We start from the raw sequence: 19,629 nt of genomic DNA, 5'->3' as shown, positions 1-19,629 counted from the left end.
ACACTCAGCGGCAACCGGGGCAGCACAGGTCCCTGCAGCCCCAGCACACGCTGCACTCCCCGCCCCACGCTACAGCCTCCTTCCTGCCACCACCGAGCACGTTCGCCGGCCTGTCAGTCCCCCCTGGAAACAGCTCCCGCAGCACCAGGTTCCGAGCCGTGCGGGGCAACAGGGCTGCAGGAAGGGACCCCCAGTGGCTGGGGGTCCCTGCCCGTGAGGGAAGCCCGAGCTGCTGGCTGGGCCTGGCCTCCCTGTGGTCCTGCGGGCTCAGCTGGGGTGCGCGGTCCGCCCAGCCTGCGGGGGCAGCAGCGGCCCCTCCACCACCTTCTGTGGCTGCGCCCCCCCCCCACTACAATGTAGCTGGGGCAGCTGGGTTGTGCTGCGGACCCTGACTTATGCCTCCCTATTTTCCCCAGACATGTTTGGCTTTTTGGAAATTCCCCCCGGACGGGGATTTGAGGACCAAAAAGCCAGACATGTCTGGGGAAATCCAGACGTATAGTAACCCTACCATATTTGAACATTCAAAAAAAGAGGACACGCTGGGGGGCAGGGAGGGTGTCAGCCCCACCCACAGTCCACCCCTGCTCCACCCCCACGCTGCCCCAGGTCCCACCCCCTCACCGCCGGCCCACCACGGGCTTGCTGTGTCCCTCCTCAGTCCCCCACCCACTGCTTGCTACCTTGCACCTGCCACTCATCGGGTGAAAAGATGTTCCTATTTTATGGGGACAGTCCTGAGATTTGGGGCTTTTTCTTATATAGGCTCCTATTATTCCCCCACTCCCTGTCCCAATTTTTCACACTTGCTATCTGGTCACCTGAGCCACTCACCTCCTCACTCCCCTGCCAGAAACCCCCATGCCTGCCCCTAGAACCCCTGCCTGCCAGTAGCTCGCCGCTTCTTGCCTCCTCACCCCCACCCATCTGCTGCTGGCTCCCTCACAGCTTGCCTCTTCAACCCCCACTGCCCGCTGCTGGCCTTTTCACCCCACCCCTCGCCTGCTGCTGGCTTGCCGCCCGCCTCCCCCCCCTTCCCTGGGAAAAGTGCCAACGGGAGCTGCCAGCAGGGCTGGCTTTAGGCCGATTCCCCGGAATCGGGCTCCACGGATAAGAGGTCCCCGCGCTTTAGGTTCACCCGGCGGCAGTCCGCTACGGGGTCTTTGGCGGCATTTTGGCGGCGGGGGGAGCGCTCTGGGGTCTTTGGCAGCATTTCGGTGGCGGGGGGGGTCCTTCAGTGCCACGCAAGACACGGAGGGGACCCCCCGTGCCAAAGTGCTGCTGAAGATGCAGACTGCAGAATCGGGCCCCGCAGGTCCTAAAGCCAGCCCTGCTGCCAGAGCCGTGGACCAGGGCTTGCAGGCACCGGCAGCGCGCAGAGAGCCCTCCGCCCCCACAGACCCGATCCTAAGGGTATGTCTACACTACGAAATTAGGTCAAATTAATAGAAGCCGGTTTTATAGAAATCGGTTGTATACAGCCGATTTTGTGTGTCCCCACATAAAATGCTCTAAGTGCTCTAGTCGGCGGACCGTGTCCACAGTACCGAGGCTAGCGTCGACTTCCGGAGCATTGCACTATGGGTAGTTATCCCACAGTTCCCACAGTCTCCGCCGCCCATTGGAATTCTGGGTTGAGATCCCAATGCCTGAATGATGCAAAACAGTGTCGCGGGAGGTTCTGGGTACATGTCGTCAGGCCCCTCCCCCTCCATCAGAGCAACGGCAGACAATAGATTCGCGCCTTTTTACCTGGGTTACCTGTGCAGACAACATACCACGCCAAGCATGGAGCCCGCTCAGCTCAGCTCACCGTCACCATATGTCATCTGGGTGCCGGCAGACGTGGGACTGCATTGCTACACAGCAGCAGCAGCTAACTGCCTTGACTGGTAGCCTTCATCAGCCATCTGTGTGCTAGTAGCTGTGGGGCTGGTAGCTGTAGGGCTGCATTGCACCAGCCCCTTGCCTTTTGGCAGTAGATGGTGTATTATGACTGGTAACTGTCCTATTACAAGTTGGATCATTGCACATTAGCAGAGCCTTCCCTGAGCAGCAGATCGTGCAATAGGCCTGAAGGCCATTGCCATCATAGAGGGAAAATGTGGCTATCAGTCTTAGTAGACTAACTGCCAAGCGCCCAGTATTTGCTACCAAGCACCCAGAAAATGCCGAGGGCTATCAGTCATGCTGCACCATTGTCTTAAGATGTAAAAAATAGATTTGTTCTGTATTCATTTGCTTCCCCCTCCCTCTGTCAAATCAACGGCCTGCTAAATCCAGGACAGTCCCTCCGCAAAAGAATAAATGGACACAAATCGGACATCAGGAATGGTAACATACACAAGCCAGTAAGTGAACACTTCAATCTCCCTGGTCATTCTATCACAGATTTAAAAGTCACTGTCATTGAACAAAAAAACTTCAGAAACAGACTTCAAAGAGAAACAGCAGAACTAAAATTCATTTGCAAATTCAACACCATTAATCTGGGCTTGAATAGGGATTGGGAGTGGCTGGCTCACTACAGAAGCAGCTTTTCCTCTCCTGGAATTGACACCTCCTCATCTATTATTGGGAGTGGACTACATCCACCCTGATTGAATTGGCCTTGTCAACACTGGTTCGCCACTTGTGAAGTAACTCCCTGCTCTCCATGTGTCTGTATATAATGCCTGCATCTGTAGCTTTCAATCTATGCATCCGAAGAAGTGAGGTTTTTACTCACGAAAGCTTATGCCCAAATAAATCTGTTAGTCTTTAAGGTGCCACCAGACTCTTTGTTGTTTTTGCTAAATCCAGGGTTTTCAGTTTAATCTTGGGGGAGACCATTCTGTGTGACAGTTGTTTGTGTTTCTCCCTGATGCACAGCCATCTTTCTTGATTTTAATTCCCTGTACCTGTACGTCATGTTGTCACTCAGGCCGCCCTCCCTCCCTCCTTCCCCTGTTCCATCAAATACTAGTTTCGCGCCTTTTTTCAGACTAGGCGCCATAGCTAGCACTGGGATCATGGAGCCCGCTCAGATCACCGCGGCAATTATGAGCACTATGAACACCACGCGCATTGTGCTGGAGTATATGCAGAGCCAGGACATGCCAAGGCGAAACCCGGACCAGCCGAGGAGGCGATTGCAGCGCAGCGAAGAGAGCGATGAGGAAATTGACATGGACATAGACCTCTCACAAGGCACAGGCCCCAGCAATGTGGAAATCATGGTGTTACTGGGGCAGGTTCATGCTGTGGAATGCCGATTCTGGGCATGGGAAACAAGCACAGACTGGTGGGACTGCATCGTGCTGCAGGTGTGGGACGATTCCCAGTGGCTGCGAAACTTTAGCATGCGTAAGGGCACTTTCATGGAACTTTGTGACTTGCTTTCCCCTGCCCTGAAGCGCCAGAATACCAGGATGAGAGCAGCCCTCACAGTTGAGAAGCGAGTAGCGATAGCCCTGTGGAAGCTTGCAACGCCAGACAACTACCGGTCAGTCAGGAATCAATTTGGAGTGGGCAAATCTACTGTGGGGGCTGCTGTGATCCAAGTTGCCAGGGCAATGAAAGACCTGGTGATATCAATGGTAGTGACTCTGGGCAACGTGCAGGCAATAGTGGATGGTTTTGCTGAAATGGGATTCCCAAACTGTGGTGGGGCCATAGACGGAACCCATATCCCTATCTTGGCACCAGAGCACCAAGCCACCGAGTACATAAACCGCAAGGGGTACTTTTCAATGCTGCTGCAAGCCCTGGTGGATCACAAGGGACGTTTCACCAACGTCAACGTGGGATGGCCAGGAAAGGTACATGATGCTCGCGTCTTCAGGCACTCTGGTCTGTTTCGAAAGCTGGAGGAAGGGACTTTCTTCCCGGACCAGAAAGTAACCGTTGGGGATGTTGAAATGCCTATCGTGATCCTTGGGGACCCAGCCTACCCCTTAATGCCATGGCTCATGAAGCCGTACAGAGGCAGCCTGGACAGTAGTCAGGACCTGTTCAACCACAGGCTGAGCAAGTGCCGAATGGTGGTGGAATGTGCATTTGGACGTTTAAAAGCACGCTGGCGCAGCTTACTGACTCGCTCAGACCTCAGCGAAAAGAATATCCCCATTGTTATTGCTGCTTGCTGTGCGCTCCACAATATCTGTGAGAGTAAGGGGGAGACATTTATGGCGGGGTGGGAGGTTGAGGCAACTCGCCTGGCCGCTGATTACGCGCAGCCAGACACCAGGGCGGTTAGAGGAGCACAGCAGGGCGTGGTGCGCATCAGAGAAGCTTTGAAAATGAGTTTTGTGACTGGCCAGGCTACGGTGTGAAACTTCTGTTTGTTTCTCCTTGATGAACCCTCTGCCCCCCCCCCACCCGGTTCACTCTACTTCCCTGTAAACCAACCACCCCGCCCTCCCCTCCCCACTTCGAGCACCGCTTGCAGAGGCAATAAAGTGATTGTTATTTCACATTCATGCATTCTTTATTAATTCCTCACACAAGTAGGGGGATAATTGCCAAGGTAGCCTGGGATGGGTGGGGGAGGAGGGATGGAAAAGGACACACTGCATTTTAAAACTTTAACTCTTATTGAAGGCCAGCCTTCTGATGCTTGGGCAATCATCTGGGGTGGAGTGACTGGGTGGCCGGAGGCCCCCCCACCGTGTTCTTGGGCGTCTGGGGGAGGAGGCGGCTATGGAACTTGGGGAGGAGGGCTGTTGGTTACAAAGGGGCTGTAGCGGCGGTCTCTGCTCCTGCTGCCTTTCCTGCAGCTCAACCATACGCTGGAGCATATCAGTTTGATGCTCCAGCAGACGGAGCATTGACTCTTGCCTTCTGTCTGCAAGCTGATGCCACCTATCATCTTCAGCCCGCCACTTGCTCTTTTCATCCCGCGATTCAGCCCGCCACCTCTCCTCTCGTTCATATTGTGCTTTTCTCATGTCTGACATTGACTGCCTCCACGCATTCTGCTGTGCTCTATCAGCGTGGGAGGACATCTGGAGCTCCGAGAACATATCGTCCCGCGTCCTCCGTTTTCTCTTTCTAATGTTCACTAGCCTCTGTGAAGGAGAAACATTTGCAGCTGGTGGAGGAGAAGGGAGAAGTGGTTAAAAAAAGACATTTTAGAGAACAATGGGAACCTTTCGTTACAAGGTCGCATTTTTCCTCTTATAGTGAGGGCCTGTCGGTTTGGTATGAGAGATCACTCACGCAGTGCCAGGCAACAGATTTTGGCTTGCAGGCAGCCATGGTAACATGTGGGAATGGTTTCAAACAGCAGCGCCCTCATTTCCCATATCAAGGATGAATTGGGTTGGCCATTTAAAATGGGTTTTCAATGTAAAAGGAGGGGTGCGGTTTCCGGGTTAACATGCAGCACAAACCAAACTAAACCACCCCCCCCCCACACACACCCAATTCTCTGGGATGATCACTTCACTTCACCCCTCCCCCCACCGCGTGGCTAACCGCGGGGAACATTTCTGTTCAGAAGAGCAGGAACGGGCACCTCTGAGTGTCCCCTTAATAAAATCACCCCATTTCAACCAGGTGACCGTGAATGATATCACTCTCCTGAGGATAACAAAGAGATAAGGAATGGATGTTGTTTGCATGCCAGCAAACACCGGGTCCATACGCTGCCATGCTCTGTTATGCAATGATTCCAGACTATGTGCTACTGGCCTGGAGTGGTAAAGTGTCCTACCATGGCAGACGGGATAAGGCAGCCCTCCCCAGAAACCTTTTGCAAAGGCTTTGGGAGTACATCAAGGAGAGCTTTCTGGAGATGTCCCTGGAGGATTTCCGCTCCATCCCCATACACGTTAACAGACTTTTCCAGTAGATGTACTGGCCGCGATTGCCAGGGCAAATTAATCATTAATCATTAAACATGCTTGCTTTTAAACCATGTGTAATATTTACAAAGGTACACTCACCAGAGGTCCCCTGTGTGCCCTCAGGGTCTTGGGTGAGTTCAGGGGTTACTGGTTCCAGGTCCAGAGTGACAAACATATCCTGGCTGTTGGGGAAACCGGTTTCTCCGCTTCCTTGCTGCTGTGAGCTACCTACATTACCTCCATCCTCATCTTCCTCGTTCCCCAAACCCTCTTCCCTGTGTGTTTCTCCATTGACAGAGTCATAGCACACGGTTGGGGTAGTGGTGGCTGCATCCCTTAGAATGGCATGAAGCTCCGCGTAGAAGCGGCAAGTTTGCAGCTCTGCCCCGGACCTTCCATTTGCTTCTCTGGCTTTGTAGTAGGCTTGCCGTAGCTCCTTAATTTTCACGCGGCACTGCTGTGTGTCCCTGTTATGGCCTCGGTCCTTCATCGCCTTGGAGACCTTTTCTAATACTTTGCCATTTCTTTTACTGCTACGGAGTTCAGCTAGCACTGATTCATCTCCCCATATGGCGAGAGATCCCGTACCTCCCGTTTGGTCCATGCTGAAGCTCTTTTGCGATCCTGGGACTCCATCACGGTTACCTGTGCTGATGAGCTCTGCATGGTTACCTGTGCTCTCCACGCTGGGCAAACAGGAAATGAAATTCAAAAGTTCGTGGGTCTTTTCCTGTCTACCTGGTAAGTGCATCTGAGTTGAGAGTGCTGTCCAGAGCGGTCACAATGAAGCACTATGGGATAGCTCCCGGAGGCCAATAACGTCAAATTCCGTCCACACTACCCCAATTCTGACCCGCAAAGGCCGATTTTATCGCTAATCCCCTCGTCGAAGGTGGTGTAAAGAAACCGGTTTAAAGGGCACTTTAAGTCGAAAGAAAGGGCTTCGTCGTGTGAACATGTCCAGGCTTAATTCGATTTAATGCTGCTAACGTCAACCTAAACCCGTAGTGTAGACCAGGCCTAAGAGCCAGAGGGACCTGCTGGGGGGCCAGGTGGAGAGTCCCAGCGGTGCTTACCTGGGGCGGCTCCTGGGAAGCATCTGGCAGGTCCCTCTGAGTCCTAGGGTCGGGTTGGACACGGAGGGCTCTGTGCCTGTGCCTGCAAGCCCCGCCCCCACCTGATTGGGCAGGAGACCCCCTCCGCTTCTGTGCCTAGGGGCCGCCCACACTGCAGACTCCTGCCGGCGGGCAGGTGCCGGGAGCTGCCCCAGGAAGTGCTGCCAGCCCCAGGACTTTGGACTTAGGTTACCATACGTCCGTATTTTCCTGGATGTTTTTAGATATTTAAAAATTCCTCCTGGACAGCAATTTAAGAACTAAAAAGCCACACATGTCCGGGAAAATATGGACGTATGGTAACCCTAGCTTTCTGATTGCAGAGAAAACGAACACGCTTGCCCTGCCCCAAAGCCCCACTCCATCCTGTCCCTTGCTCATTTTCAACAGGCTGTGGCAGAGGGGTGGGTGAGGGTTACGGTTGCCTACTTTCTAATTACAGAAAACCAAACACTAGGGTGACCAGGTGTCTGGTTTTCAACTGGAACACAGTTGAAAAATGACCCCAGCAGCTCCAGTCAGTACCGCTGACTGGGCCATTACAAGTCCAGTCAGTGGTGCTGCGGAGCTAAGGCAGGCTAGTCCCTACTGGTCCTGGCTCTGTGCTGCACCCCAGAAGCGGCCAGCACAGCTGGCTCCTGGTGGGGGGGGGCAGGGCTCTGCACACTGGCCCTGCCCTGAGCACTGACTCCATACTCCCACTGGCCAGGAACTGCAGCCAATGGGAGCTGCAGGGGCAGTGCCTACAGGCAGAAGTAGCATACAGAGGTGCCTGCTGCACCTCCGCTCCACCTAGGAACTAGACTTTCTGGCTGCTTCCGGGACTCAGTACAGTCTGCAGTGTCAGGAAAGGTACTTTAGCCCCCCTGTTGTGCCACTGACCAGGAGCTGCCACTGGTGACCCAGAGCCCCAACCCCGAGCCCCCTCCCGAACCCAAGCCCCTCAACCCACACCTCCAGATGAAGCCTGCATCCCAACCCCCTGCCCCAGCCCAGAGCCCCCTCTCACACCCTGAACGCCTCTGCCCCACCTCCCAGCTTGGAGCCCCTTCCTGTATCCCAACCCCCTACCTCAACCCAGCTGCATCCGGCCCTCCAGATGTTTTACTCTAGCCCTCAAGCTCCTGCTGGGGAGCGGAGTCAGGGGTTTGCCTCACTCCATGCAGCTCGTGGAAGCAGTGGCACCTCCCCCCTCCAGCTCCAATGCTTAGGGGCAGCCAGGGGGCTCCACACACTGCCCCCGCCACAAGTGTGGCCTCCGCAGCTCCCATTGGCGGGGAACCATGGCCACTGGGAGCTGCAGGGACAGCGCCTGCGGATGGGGCAGCGCCTGCGCGTAGGAGCCAGAGCAAGAACATGCCACTGCTTCTGGGAGCTGCTTGAGGTAAGCGCTGCCCAGAGCCTGCACCCCGACCCCCTCCCAACCCCCTGCCTCAGCCCGAATCCCCCTCCTACCCGCCAAACCCCTTGGTCCCAGCCCAGAGTACTCTCCTGTACCCCCAGTCCCACCCCAGAGCCCTCACCCCAAACCCAATTTTATGAGCATTCATGGACCACCATACAATTTCCATACCCAGATGTGGCCCTCGGGCCAAAAAGTTTGCCCACCCCTACATTAGAAAGTTGGCAACACTACTGAACACTCTTGCCCCGGCCACTGCCCTGCCCCTTCCTGAGAACCTGCCCCACCCCTTCCTGAGGCTCCGCCCCTCTTGCGCTCCTCCACTCTCGCTCACCTGCTCATTTTCACTGCAAAGCCCAAACAGGCATATTTATCGTTTTGATAGATATATTATGCTAGTTTCAGGTGAAAAGGGTAATTAAAAAAATTTTTAATAGCGGTTTTTATGATTCTTTCCCTCCCTTCTTCTCATTTTTCATAACCAGCTCCATGTTTTTTGTTCACTAAAGTTACGGTAGTTTTGTGTGTGGAATTAGGACCACACATTGTCACAACTGCAATGGCTCTATTAAAGGCCAACTCCTGAAGCCCATGTACAAATCCATAAAGCAAAAGCCCAGAAATGCACACCTGTCTATATAGTGTGACAAAGTTATTGGTGGATTTTCTTGCCTCAGAGATTCACCATGTGGGTTGGGGAACAGCCCAGAGACCTTCCCCTCTGGAAGAACCCACAGTCCAGGTCAATTGGGAGGTTTTGGGGGAACCCGGGCCCGCCCTCTACTCTGGGTTCCAGGCCTGCAGTTGTGGGCTGCAGTTGTCTATAGTGCCTCCTGTAACAGCTGCATGACAGCTACAACTCTCTGGGCTACTTCCCCATGGCCTCCTCCAAACACCTTCCTTATTCTCACTACAGGACCTTCCTCCTGGTGTCTGATAATGCTTGTGCTCCTCAGTCCTCCAGCAGCACACCATCTCACTCTTAGCTCCTTGCGCCTCTTGCTCCCAGCTCCTCACACTCGCACCACAAACTGAAGTGAGTTCCTTTTTAAAACCCAGGTGCCCTGATTATCCTGCCTTAATTGATTCTAGCAGCTTCTTAATTGGCTCCAGGTGTCCTAATTAGCCTGCCTGCCTTAACTGGTTCTAGCAGGTTCCTGATTACTCTAGTGCAGCCCCTGCTCTGGTCACTCAGGGAACAGAAAACTACTCATTCAGTGACCAGTATATTTGCCCTCTACCAGACTTCTGTACCCCACTGGTCTGGGTCTGTCACAATACCTATATAAAGAAATCTGTAGAAACTGACTCCCACACCTACATCCAGATACACACAGGTATTCATGTGTACACATCTAGCATGTAGTAACACATACTTCCACATTGTTTATTATTACAATTGTTTAATACCTAGAACCCCCAACTAAGATCAGGGCTCCAGGGTTATAGGTGCTGGACATACACATAAAAAGAGAGAGTCTGCAACGAAGTTTATAATGTAGCTAGACAAAGGTAGGGAGAAATGTATGATATATTATCTCTTCTGCAATTACTAGTCAACAACATTCACTTTTTAAGAAATAAGACATTTCTTTTAGAGTTCCCTTCTCTTTTAAAAACTTGTTATGAAATGAATACACATTATGTCAATTTTTTGTGTGTGCAAGCCTGCAAAAGGAATAAAAGTCAAAGTTAGGCTGCAAATTTTATTCACATAGGTATACACACATGCAGCAATACAAGTACTTCCCTACACACAGACACCGTTTCTTACATGCATGCACACGCTTGCCTGCACAGAGACACCCAGCCGAGAAGGGAGGAGGGTGGGCTGGCAGGGAAAAGATGGGGGGGGGGGACAGAGGAGAGAGGATGGGGAGGGAAAGAGGCCAAGGACAAGAGCAGAGTGGGGGTAAGAGGCAGCAGGGAAGGAGAGAGTTGGGGGAGGGGTATGTGGGGTGGATGGTGATGCAGAAGGCTACTGGCGCATGAGGATGTGGGAGGCACAGGGGCGTATAGGGACATATGGGAGTGAAGCAGTGTCTGAAGGTGAATGGGGGTGAGGGACCTGGGGATGGGTGAGGGAGGTGGAGAGGATGGGTGGGAGAGCGCTGTAAGGGGTACCTGGCTGGGATGGGGGACAGGGTAGGATGGGATAGGGAGGGATGCAATGAGGGGGATGAGGGTACAGGGTGGTTGGGACAGGAAGGGATGCAGCCCTATTCCCAGCACTCAGATTACAATACATACCTCCAACTCCTGGGTGCTGGTGATAGGGTGACAGACCGCAGTTTGACGCAGGGCACTTGCTGCAGCTCGAACCCAGCCACAGGAGGAGCATGAGGAGAAGTGGGCTGGTAGCAGCAGGAGAGGCGCACGCCACGACCCCTCAACAGCCACCTGCTAGGCACGCTAGTTCATCCCCTGCCCCGGACAATGGGAGCTGTGCCTGTGGGTGGAGCAGCACGTGGACTCCCTGGCTTCCCCTACATGTAGGAGCTGGAGTGGGGACATGCCAGCTGCTTCCTGGGAACTGCGTGGTGCAGTAGCTAGCAGGGAACCTGCCAGCCCTACTGTGTGGTGCTGCTAACCCGACAGTCAACAGCCTGGTCAGCTGTGCTGACCAGAGCCACCAGGATCCCCTTTCAATCGGGTGTTCCGTTCCAAAACCAGACACCTGGTCACCCTAGTGAGGGCTCCTGCTGGGGGTATGGGCTCTGGGGTGGGGCTGGGGCCAAGGAGTTCAGAGTGCAGGAGCAGGCTCAGGGTTGGGGTTGGCAGGGGGCTCAAGGCAGGGTGCAGGCGGGGGTGTGGGCTCTGGGAGGGGGTTCTGACCTGGGGCAGGGGGTTGGGGATGCAGGAAGAGGTTCGGGATGGGGGACAGTCTCCAGACAGTGTTTACCTGAAGTGGCTCCCGGAAGCAGTGCTATGGCCCTGTGGCCCCTAGGCACGGGGTGGCCAGAGAGGCTCGGCATGATGCCTTCGCCTGCAGATGCTGCCTCTGCACAGGGCCGGCTCCAGGCACCAGCCTGGCAAGCAGGTGCTTGGGGCAGCTGCTCCGGAGAGGGGCGGCACGTCCAGGCATTCGGTCCCTCACTTCTGCTGGGAGCAAAGGACCTGCCGCCGCAGATTGCGATCGCAGCTTTTTTTTTTTTTTAGGCTGCTTGGGCTGCCAAAACCCTGGAGCCAGCCCTGCCTCTGCAGCTCCCATTGGCTGTGGTTCCCGGCTAATGGGAGCTGTGGAGCCAGCACTTGGGGCAGGGGCAGTGCACAGAATCTCTCTGGCCACCCCTGCGCTTAGGGGCTGCAGGGACATAGCACTGCTTCCAGGAACCATGCAGAGCCAGGGCAGGCAGGGAGCCTGCCTTAACCCCACTGTGCTGCCAACCGGACTTTTAATGGGCCAGTCAGTGCTGCTGACCGGAGCCGCCAGGTTCCCTTTTCAACCAGGTGCTCCGGTTGAAAACCAGATGCCAGGCAATCCTAATTGAAGGGCTAAAGAGGCTGCACACTTGGCTGCCCAAAGCAAGCAAGCAGCATTCGGCCCCTGGACAGTTTCATGGGGGGAAGGTGTATCAGATATAGGCAAGCAGGCAGCCCATTTATAGGCAACACACAGGCCTCAGCATAAAAGACTCCATCCTAGCTTGCTTTGCCTGCATGTGGAGACGGGTAGTTCCCAGGGGACACACCTTTGTAGTGAGATGAGGGTTGCAGAACAGGCACACCATTTGGGTTCTTGGCAAAGTGATCAAAGCAGCCCCGCTAGGGAAAGTTTGGACCTCCTTGCCTGCTGGGATGGGAAACCTAACAAGGCTCCTAAAGAACAGAGATCATCATAGATGGCTGGGGCCAAAATGCAACCACGGGGCAAGTCCACTAGAATCAATTTTAGCCCCTGGATTCAGAGATGCAGAAGCCAACTCTCCCCCTTTTCTATTGGCATCTAAATAAATCGTAGTCTGGGGGACCAAGTGCACTGAGTTGGCCCTTGCGGGGGATCAAAGCAGAGGAGCTGGGATTGAGAGGATGCAGCCCCTAGGATTGTCATTGTTTAGGAACAAGAGGAAAGTAGGTTTGGAATTGGGAGTTACCTAGCACCCTGCATGGAAATGCCTGGGGACCTGTGCCCCATGGGAGCTTATTTCTTCAGCACAAGAGTTCTTGCCCATTCCCAATCACTCCCTCTTCCAATATCCCTCCACAATGCTTTGCAACAGATCCCAGAGTGCTCCAGAGTGGGCACACAAGGACTCTATGCAACAGGTTATCAGGGTGCTTGCTGAGCAGGCAGGGGTTGCCCCGGTGGCTGCCTGGTACCCAGAGCCCGGCTCCAGCGGGAACGTGATACATAGATTGGAGGAGGAAAAATGTCTCTCACCCCTGCTGCCTCAACATCCAGGAACACTGCTCTTCACCCTCCCACCAACTCCAGTAGGGTGGGGTGCAGCTTGTACCTGTCCCCCACAGTAACACAGGCCCTAGGGGACACTGGAGAGAACAGACACACACACCTTTCCTAGATAGCAAAATATATTTTGACTGCTGAAATACAGTAGATTATATAAACCGCGTTTCTGCATGACAGAACATTTTACGGGTTAATACATTGCAGACAGTAACAGAATCACATCTCCCACCACAGGCATCTCTTGGCAGCTATTCCAGCCTCAATAACACTAGAGGTTGTCCATACCACTCACAGGTAGAGTGCACTTTAGTTTCTTCTACTCAGTGGTATTTTACACTTAATTCTTTCTGCAGCCCACCCTTTCTGACTAAAGAGATTAGAATCTGTCTGCTCCAGGAAGGAGACTAGTAGGGTTGTCGACTACTCTTAACAGCAAAGACACCAGTGCACTGGGTAGAGACTTGCAGGTATCCTGCTGACTAGATGCATAACCCTGAGACATCTGAAAAGAATGCATGCTCTCTCAGAGGGCACATTTAAACCATTCCCTCCTTCCAGCTCATTTACATTCAGAGATTCAAGCCAAATGATTCACGTTCCATTAATAGGTTGATACTGCCTCTTCCCATCCCACGTACCCTGCCTCAAATCACTGATTTCTTCACAGCAAGTAAAAACAATTAGGCTTATTTTGATAATCCTTATTGAACAGTGTACAGTTTTAAGAGATCAAAGGCAGGATTTCTTTCCGTTCTAAAGCCATCTTCACGCAGGAAGCTAGATAGCTTGATGGGTTTTTTTAAAAGCAGCAAAAAGGACACATTAGGTATGAAGATTCTGTATGAATCTACAGTTCTCTTACAAGGACAAATATACAATACCCTTGTGAACTATTACATATTTCATATGTGCAAGAAACTGGGTACAAAAATTTCACCACATTAATACTGATTTCTGTGATGTTACTGAGCAGTAAGTTGAGTTGTATTGGCAGGCATTCCAAAATGGAAGCTTCCCATTTCATGGATGGAAGTAAGCTTCACAATTTTACAAAGAACACTTAATATGTGTATACAGTAAGAATTCAAATAGGTTGTTAGTGTTAAGTGGCCAAATCACTGGCCAGACCACCACACTGCTAGCTCTGGGATTCTATGGCCTACAAAAACAAAACAAAAAAACCTCTTCAAATGAACAGGGTAATATCTTCAATTCCCATTTACCCCAGAAATGTGCAATAATTTCGCTAAAAAGTCTAAGGCCTTAAGTATTTCCCCAAGGCAATCATGAAAACTGAATTTCAAGCTGATATCAAATCTCACTAAATAAGTCAACAAATAGCAAAAATGGTCAGTAGTGTACTTGTTAATGCTCTCTAAAGGCATGGTTTCAGATGACTTGAACTATAAGGTAAGAACTGAATGGGTCAAGAAAAAAGGCCAGTTACAGCAATTGAACATGCCTGTATAATGACTGGCTTCTGCTTGCAATATTTTAATCCTTTGGCTCCAAGCATTGAGGTTATTGACATAGTAACGCTCAAGATTCTACATTATAGGTAAACTGGCACCAGAGAGTTATACCTAGTGTCCTACTAGTAGGCAGAGAAGACTCAAAATACAATTCTTCCTTCTTTTGAGAACACTGACACACAGTAGCAGGAATCAGACACAGGCTTCAAGAAACCCAAGCCTCTAATCCATCATACCCCAGGGGAGTGCAAGGATTTCCATACAGAAACAGTACATTGCATTTTAAGAACTATGATTAAAGTGTACTGACTTCAGTTCATCTTAGATGGAAGAGAAGTGCTACTATCTGACCCCAAAGCTATTTTTAAAAAGGACACTATCAGGTTAAAAATAATCTCTTAAAATTATTTTACTAGCACATTTTTTTTTAAAAGGTCTAATTTACTTTCCATTATAACTGTTCAAGCTCAACTAGTGGAAGTAAAAAACCAACAAACAGAGTAAAGTTTCTAATGATTTTCACCTCCAGGCTCTTATATACTAGCACAAATGTCCTATGTTTGGGGGCACACATTTGTTAAACTCTTTCTACTAAAATTAAAAAAAAAAAATAATGAAAACAGTTAAGAGTTTTTATATTTAGTACAAGCTTTCACTGAATTAAAAAAAATCCACCCTATACATTCAAAACCTGAATTTGTCACAGATTTGACCTGGTTGTGTCCTTTCAATGAGAGCAGGAGACCTACCTATTAGACAGAAACTGAAAACTAAGATAAAAATACTTAAAATCAAAATAGTTGGCTCTGATGAAGGTATGTTTTAACTCAGGTTAGAAAACAGCTTTCCCAGAGTTGAACAGAGTCCCATTGTCAGCACTGGTAGCCATGCCTGGGCTTGGAGGTCAACAGAATCAACTCGCCACTCAGAAAAATGCCATTAAAAAACATATGAGTAACTGTGAAATTACAGGACTTAATGAAAGCCAAGTTGTTCTCTATCACTCAGCTCCTTCCTGCAATGGAAGTTGTAATTACTGTAGGATACAGTTCAATTGTGTCCCTGATGTGCATCACTTAAATGAATAAATGCCATTCAGATAAACAGGAGTTATATGGTTAATTTCTGAACTAATGTGTAACCTAGAGTGCAGAACTGACATCTCCATATAGAAAGGGAAGCAGACAGTAACTGGAAGGAAACTTCAATTAAATACAATCATGTGCAACTGCTGTGGTAAAGAGAATATTCCCAGTTTGAATATCCATTTATCAGTCTCTCTCTCCTTGTAGCAGTGCAATGGTCCCCTCTCCCTCCCAAAGCAGGGCATGAACTTTTCCTGACTCCATATATTTTTGATGCAACAGTCCAAGGGAGATGTGGCTTTCCATTGTAAAAGTAGTGATTTAGAGTGATGGGGGGCGTGGGGGGAAGGCTTTGATTCATCCCCTTATTTCCAACTGCTTTTGTGTCAGGAAGCCATTATGGAGCATCTTGTCAACATGTGGCAAGATTAACGGGCATTGTATACAGTGGAGCCATTTGAATGAGAATACAAATCACTGAAATCAATGGGATTTTTTCAAACTGCTCCATAATACTCAGTGCATACTAACATGCAGAATAGTAAGTGCACATGCACAGTAACAACTTTTCACTTTAATTTGACAGTTTTGTATCCCCCTAAGATAATTGATTAGTCTAGGGGCTACAGGGAGGGAAGTTGTCAGAAAAAGCAAACTCCTACTGCTCATAGTCACATGAGCTTCAGAGCACAATAGGAAAAAGCCAAGGGGCATAAGAGCTGTAGTTGGAATTCTGACAGCCAAAGAGGTCAGGCTCTTGTGATTTAGAGGCCAATCTTGAGCTTTTTTAGTATAATAAAAGTTTTTGTTTTTTTAAGAATGTATGCACTCAGGGCCCTACTTTTGAGTATAGCAAATATCTTCATATAGCCAGTAGCAACTGATCATTCACTGCAACCACAGAAAGAAAAAGTCTTCAGCATTAAAAATTAACTTTCCCCAGCCCATTTTCAATCCCTATGTACTGTCTGTGGAAAGTAATTCCAGACAGAGGACATAGAAAGCCATCCACCAATACTTGGACTATGATGCAAAGACATGTTGCTCTGTCACATAATACTACCATAGCAACAAGGAGGGTTCCAAAGAGCATACAAATTCTGTAGACGTCTCCAGTTACCGAAGGAGGAAACAACTCTGAAGGAATGTCTAAGAAACAGATGGACAGAGGCTACCGCTGAGCTCTACTTAGTCTGACCAGACGATCTACTGTCTGGATGAAGAGTAGCAAAATTCCGATGGACATGACCTTCATCTCAGTGTTTCATAACTGACATGGGAATGACTGACTAGAGCGGTGTGCAATGAGAGCTACCTGGACGCCTGCTGCAGTCCACTTCAACTGGGCTGCCTCAGTAAAGTTACAAAAACAGTTTGTCTCCAATAATCAGGAGGCACAACTTCCCTTAAAAAAGATTTGAAGTGAATTATGTCATTGGTCCCTGTCCTTGGAGGAGCACAGGCTGATCTTCAGATACGGGAGGTAAGATGAAAGCTGGGTTTAATGGTTTTAAATCTGAATATGACAATCCCAGGAACGTGGTTTCACATAGTCCAGGAACGTGGGCTAGAAGACAATAGAAGAGAGGCAGCATGTTAGTCATGGACATGTCGTGGCGGACATTATTGTATTGTCTATTGAAGTCAAGTAACCTTTTCTGTTCGCACTCCCCTTAAAGGAAAAGCCAGCAACACCACACATTCTCACATCTGAGTCATGGAGGCCATGACTGATTCTGACAGCAGGGTGGAGGCCAGACATTTTTTCAGGTAAATATGAGTGTCTAGTCCAGGGGTCAGCAACCTCTGGCATGCGGCTCGCCAATGGGGAGTGGTGGGAAGCTGCGGCCAGCACATCCCTCACCCGCGCCGCTTCCCACAGCCCCCATCGGCCAGTGGGAGCTGCAATCGGCCGAACCTGCTGACGCGGCAGGTAAACAAACTGGCCCGGCCCACCAGGATGCTTACCCTGGCAAGCCGTGTGCCAGAGGTTGCCGACCCCTGGTCTAGTCTATTGCCATTGCAAAAATCTATTCATCTGTCTTCAAAGACAGATCTAAAACAGCAGCTGATCATTTCATGCCAGGAGTCAGTTCTGGGTGATAGCTACCACTACAGGAAAGGAATACAAAAACTGCAGAGATGACATATTTGTAATGGGGTGGGGGGAAGCGGGGGTGGGGGGGGAGGGAAGAGAGAAACCAGTGTTCCCTCTCATTTTTTACATCCATGCACGGAATGAATTTTGTTATGTGCACCAATATGGAGGTGATGTGTGACACATCACCTTCATATTGGTGAACATAACAAAATTCATGTGGTGGGGGTAGGGCCGAGGGGTTCGGAGTGTGGGAAGGGGCTCAGGGCTGGGGCAGAGGGTTGGAGTGTGGGGGGGCATGAGGGCTCTGGCTGGGATGTGGGCTTGAGGTGGGGCTGGGGATGAGGGGTTTGGGGTGCGGGAGGGGGCTCAGGGCTGGGGCAGAGGGTTGGGTGCAGGGGATGAGAGCTCTGGCTAGGGGTGAAGGCTCTGGGGTGGGGCCAGGGCTGAGGGGTTCAGGACAAGGGCTGAGGCAGAGGGTTGGGGTGCAGGCTTTGGGGTTGGGCCAGGGATGAGGGTTTGGGGGTTCAGGCTGCCCTGGGGCTGCAGTGGAGGGAGAGAGAGAAAGAAAAAACTCCCTCCAGCTCTCTCTCACTATAGCAGCTCGGGGCAGGGGGAGAGGTGCCTCTCCCGGCTGTGGTAACTCCGGCAGTCCTAGGCCGGGCCAAGGGAGAGGCGCCTCTTCCCCAGTCCCAGCAAGTCCAGGGCAGGTCCATGTTGCGGCCAGCAGGGAGGGGCACCTTTCCCCCAGCAGGTCTGCACTGGGGCCAGCGGGGAGGGGCGCCTCTTCCCCAGCAGGTCCGTGCTGGGGGAGAGGCATCTCTCCCCGCTGCAGCCCTGAGCCCCTGCATGGGGCTTAATAGGCAGCTGCGCAGCTTAGAGGGAACTTAGGACCAGACCTTGAATTCTGAGCCCACTTAGAATGGCCTTCAGGTAAAACCTTGATGAATAGGTTTGAATGCCTTTTCAAGGTGCTGTGCAAGACAGGTTGAGCTATCAAGACTACTCAAACACTGAAGGGTTTGTGTTTAGGAGCGAAGTTGTCTATATTTGACTTTATAACCATGTTTCTATTTTCCCTATTTTACAACTGCCACTGCTGAAGGCAAGGGGAAATTCCCTACAGACCCAACCAACGCAAAAACCACAAAAATCCCCACCCCAAAACACAAAAACAAAACAAAAAACCAAAATCCCACAACTGTTTCTCCTCATCCTGGAGGCTGAGCATGCTGCCCCCCCTGCACTGTAATACTAGTACATATTGCCTGAACGGATTAAAGTGCTCTGAGTTTAAAGGACATAAGCCCACTACTTGAAAACTGACAGTCAGGGTGAAATAAAATGTACTGTTTAAACTTCTTTAAAGAAGTGACCCTACAAAGTAAAACTGAAAACGTGTGTATGTGTGGAGGGGGAGGGGGAGAGATGGTGAACAATGGGCAGTAAAATACTAGATCCTTGAGTTTTTGTCAGCCAGAGACCTTCTCTAATGTCTGTTAGTGGAGTCAGCCCTTCTCCAAAATGATCTCAGAGGTCAGTAATCATGTAAGAGTTATGTCTCAAATTTTGTACTATTCTGGACATCATCACCCCCATTTTCCAGATTATGCCATATCAGTCCATTCCCGCTCTCCTCTACCATATTAGAATTTCTCGCCCTTTTCCCCATAAGGCTGACTCTCACTAATCTTTTGTCCTCTACACAAGCCAGGCTTGTCCCTTCTCATTGTCTGTACACTTAGTTATTCCAGAATCAAAGGTTAATCACTCACATTTTTCAGGGGGCAATACTGATGTGCATACCACTCCTGACTGTAAAGGCAAATTATGACACCCTGGCCCAGGAAGAGAGAGGTCCACATGATCACATTCCAAATGGGCCCTTTCCGACGGTCATTAAGAATGAAGTTGAAAACCACTGGAAGAGGAAATAGAAAGTCATCAAGGTGCGCTATTCAGGACATCTGCAAGCTCAGGTTTTAACCCACATTAAGAGTCAATAAGTCTCACATTCTCCTTTCATTTCCACTAAATTAGTTTGATCATCGGTCTGCTTTCCATCTCCACTGTATTGATGGCACATTATGGGAAAAGTCCATACAGCACAGGAAAGCATGCTCATTATCTTCTTTCACAAGTGATATGTATCACATTGGCAGGTTTATTCCCTACAAGATTACCAGGTCCATCTGGCAGCCTCAGTTTAGAACGGGAG

General features: G+C 50.6%; 1 protein-coding gene across 1 annotated transcript in view; it reads right to left on the bottom strand.

Moving 5' to 3' along the window:
- Positions 1 to 12,860: 12,860 nt before the first annotated feature.
- Positions 12,861 to 19,629, bottom strand: part of SOAT1 (sterol O-acyltransferase 1) — a 48,385-nt gene continuing 41,616 nt past the window's right edge. The window contains exons 15-16 of the mRNA XM_054036804.1: positions 19,187 to 19,332; positions 12,861 to 16,880 (exon numbers count right to left, since the gene is read on the bottom strand). Of these exons, the coding sequence (XP_053892779.1) occupies positions 16,824 to 16,880; positions 19,187 to 19,332 (203 nt within the window). The 3' untranslated portion in view covers positions 12,861 to 16,823. The remainder of the gene's footprint in view (positions 16,881 to 19,186; positions 19,333 to 19,629) is intronic.

This window comes from Malaclemys terrapin, chromosome 8 (assembly GCF_027887155.1).
Source record: "Malaclemys terrapin pileata isolate rMalTer1 chromosome 8, rMalTer1.hap1, whole genome shotgun sequence".
In the NCBI taxonomy this organism is placed as follows: domain Eukaryota; kingdom Metazoa; phylum Chordata; order Testudines; family Emydidae; genus Malaclemys; species Malaclemys terrapin.
The sequence above is the reverse complement of the archived record's forward strand: the minus strand, read 5'-3'. Positions and strand labels throughout refer to the sequence as shown.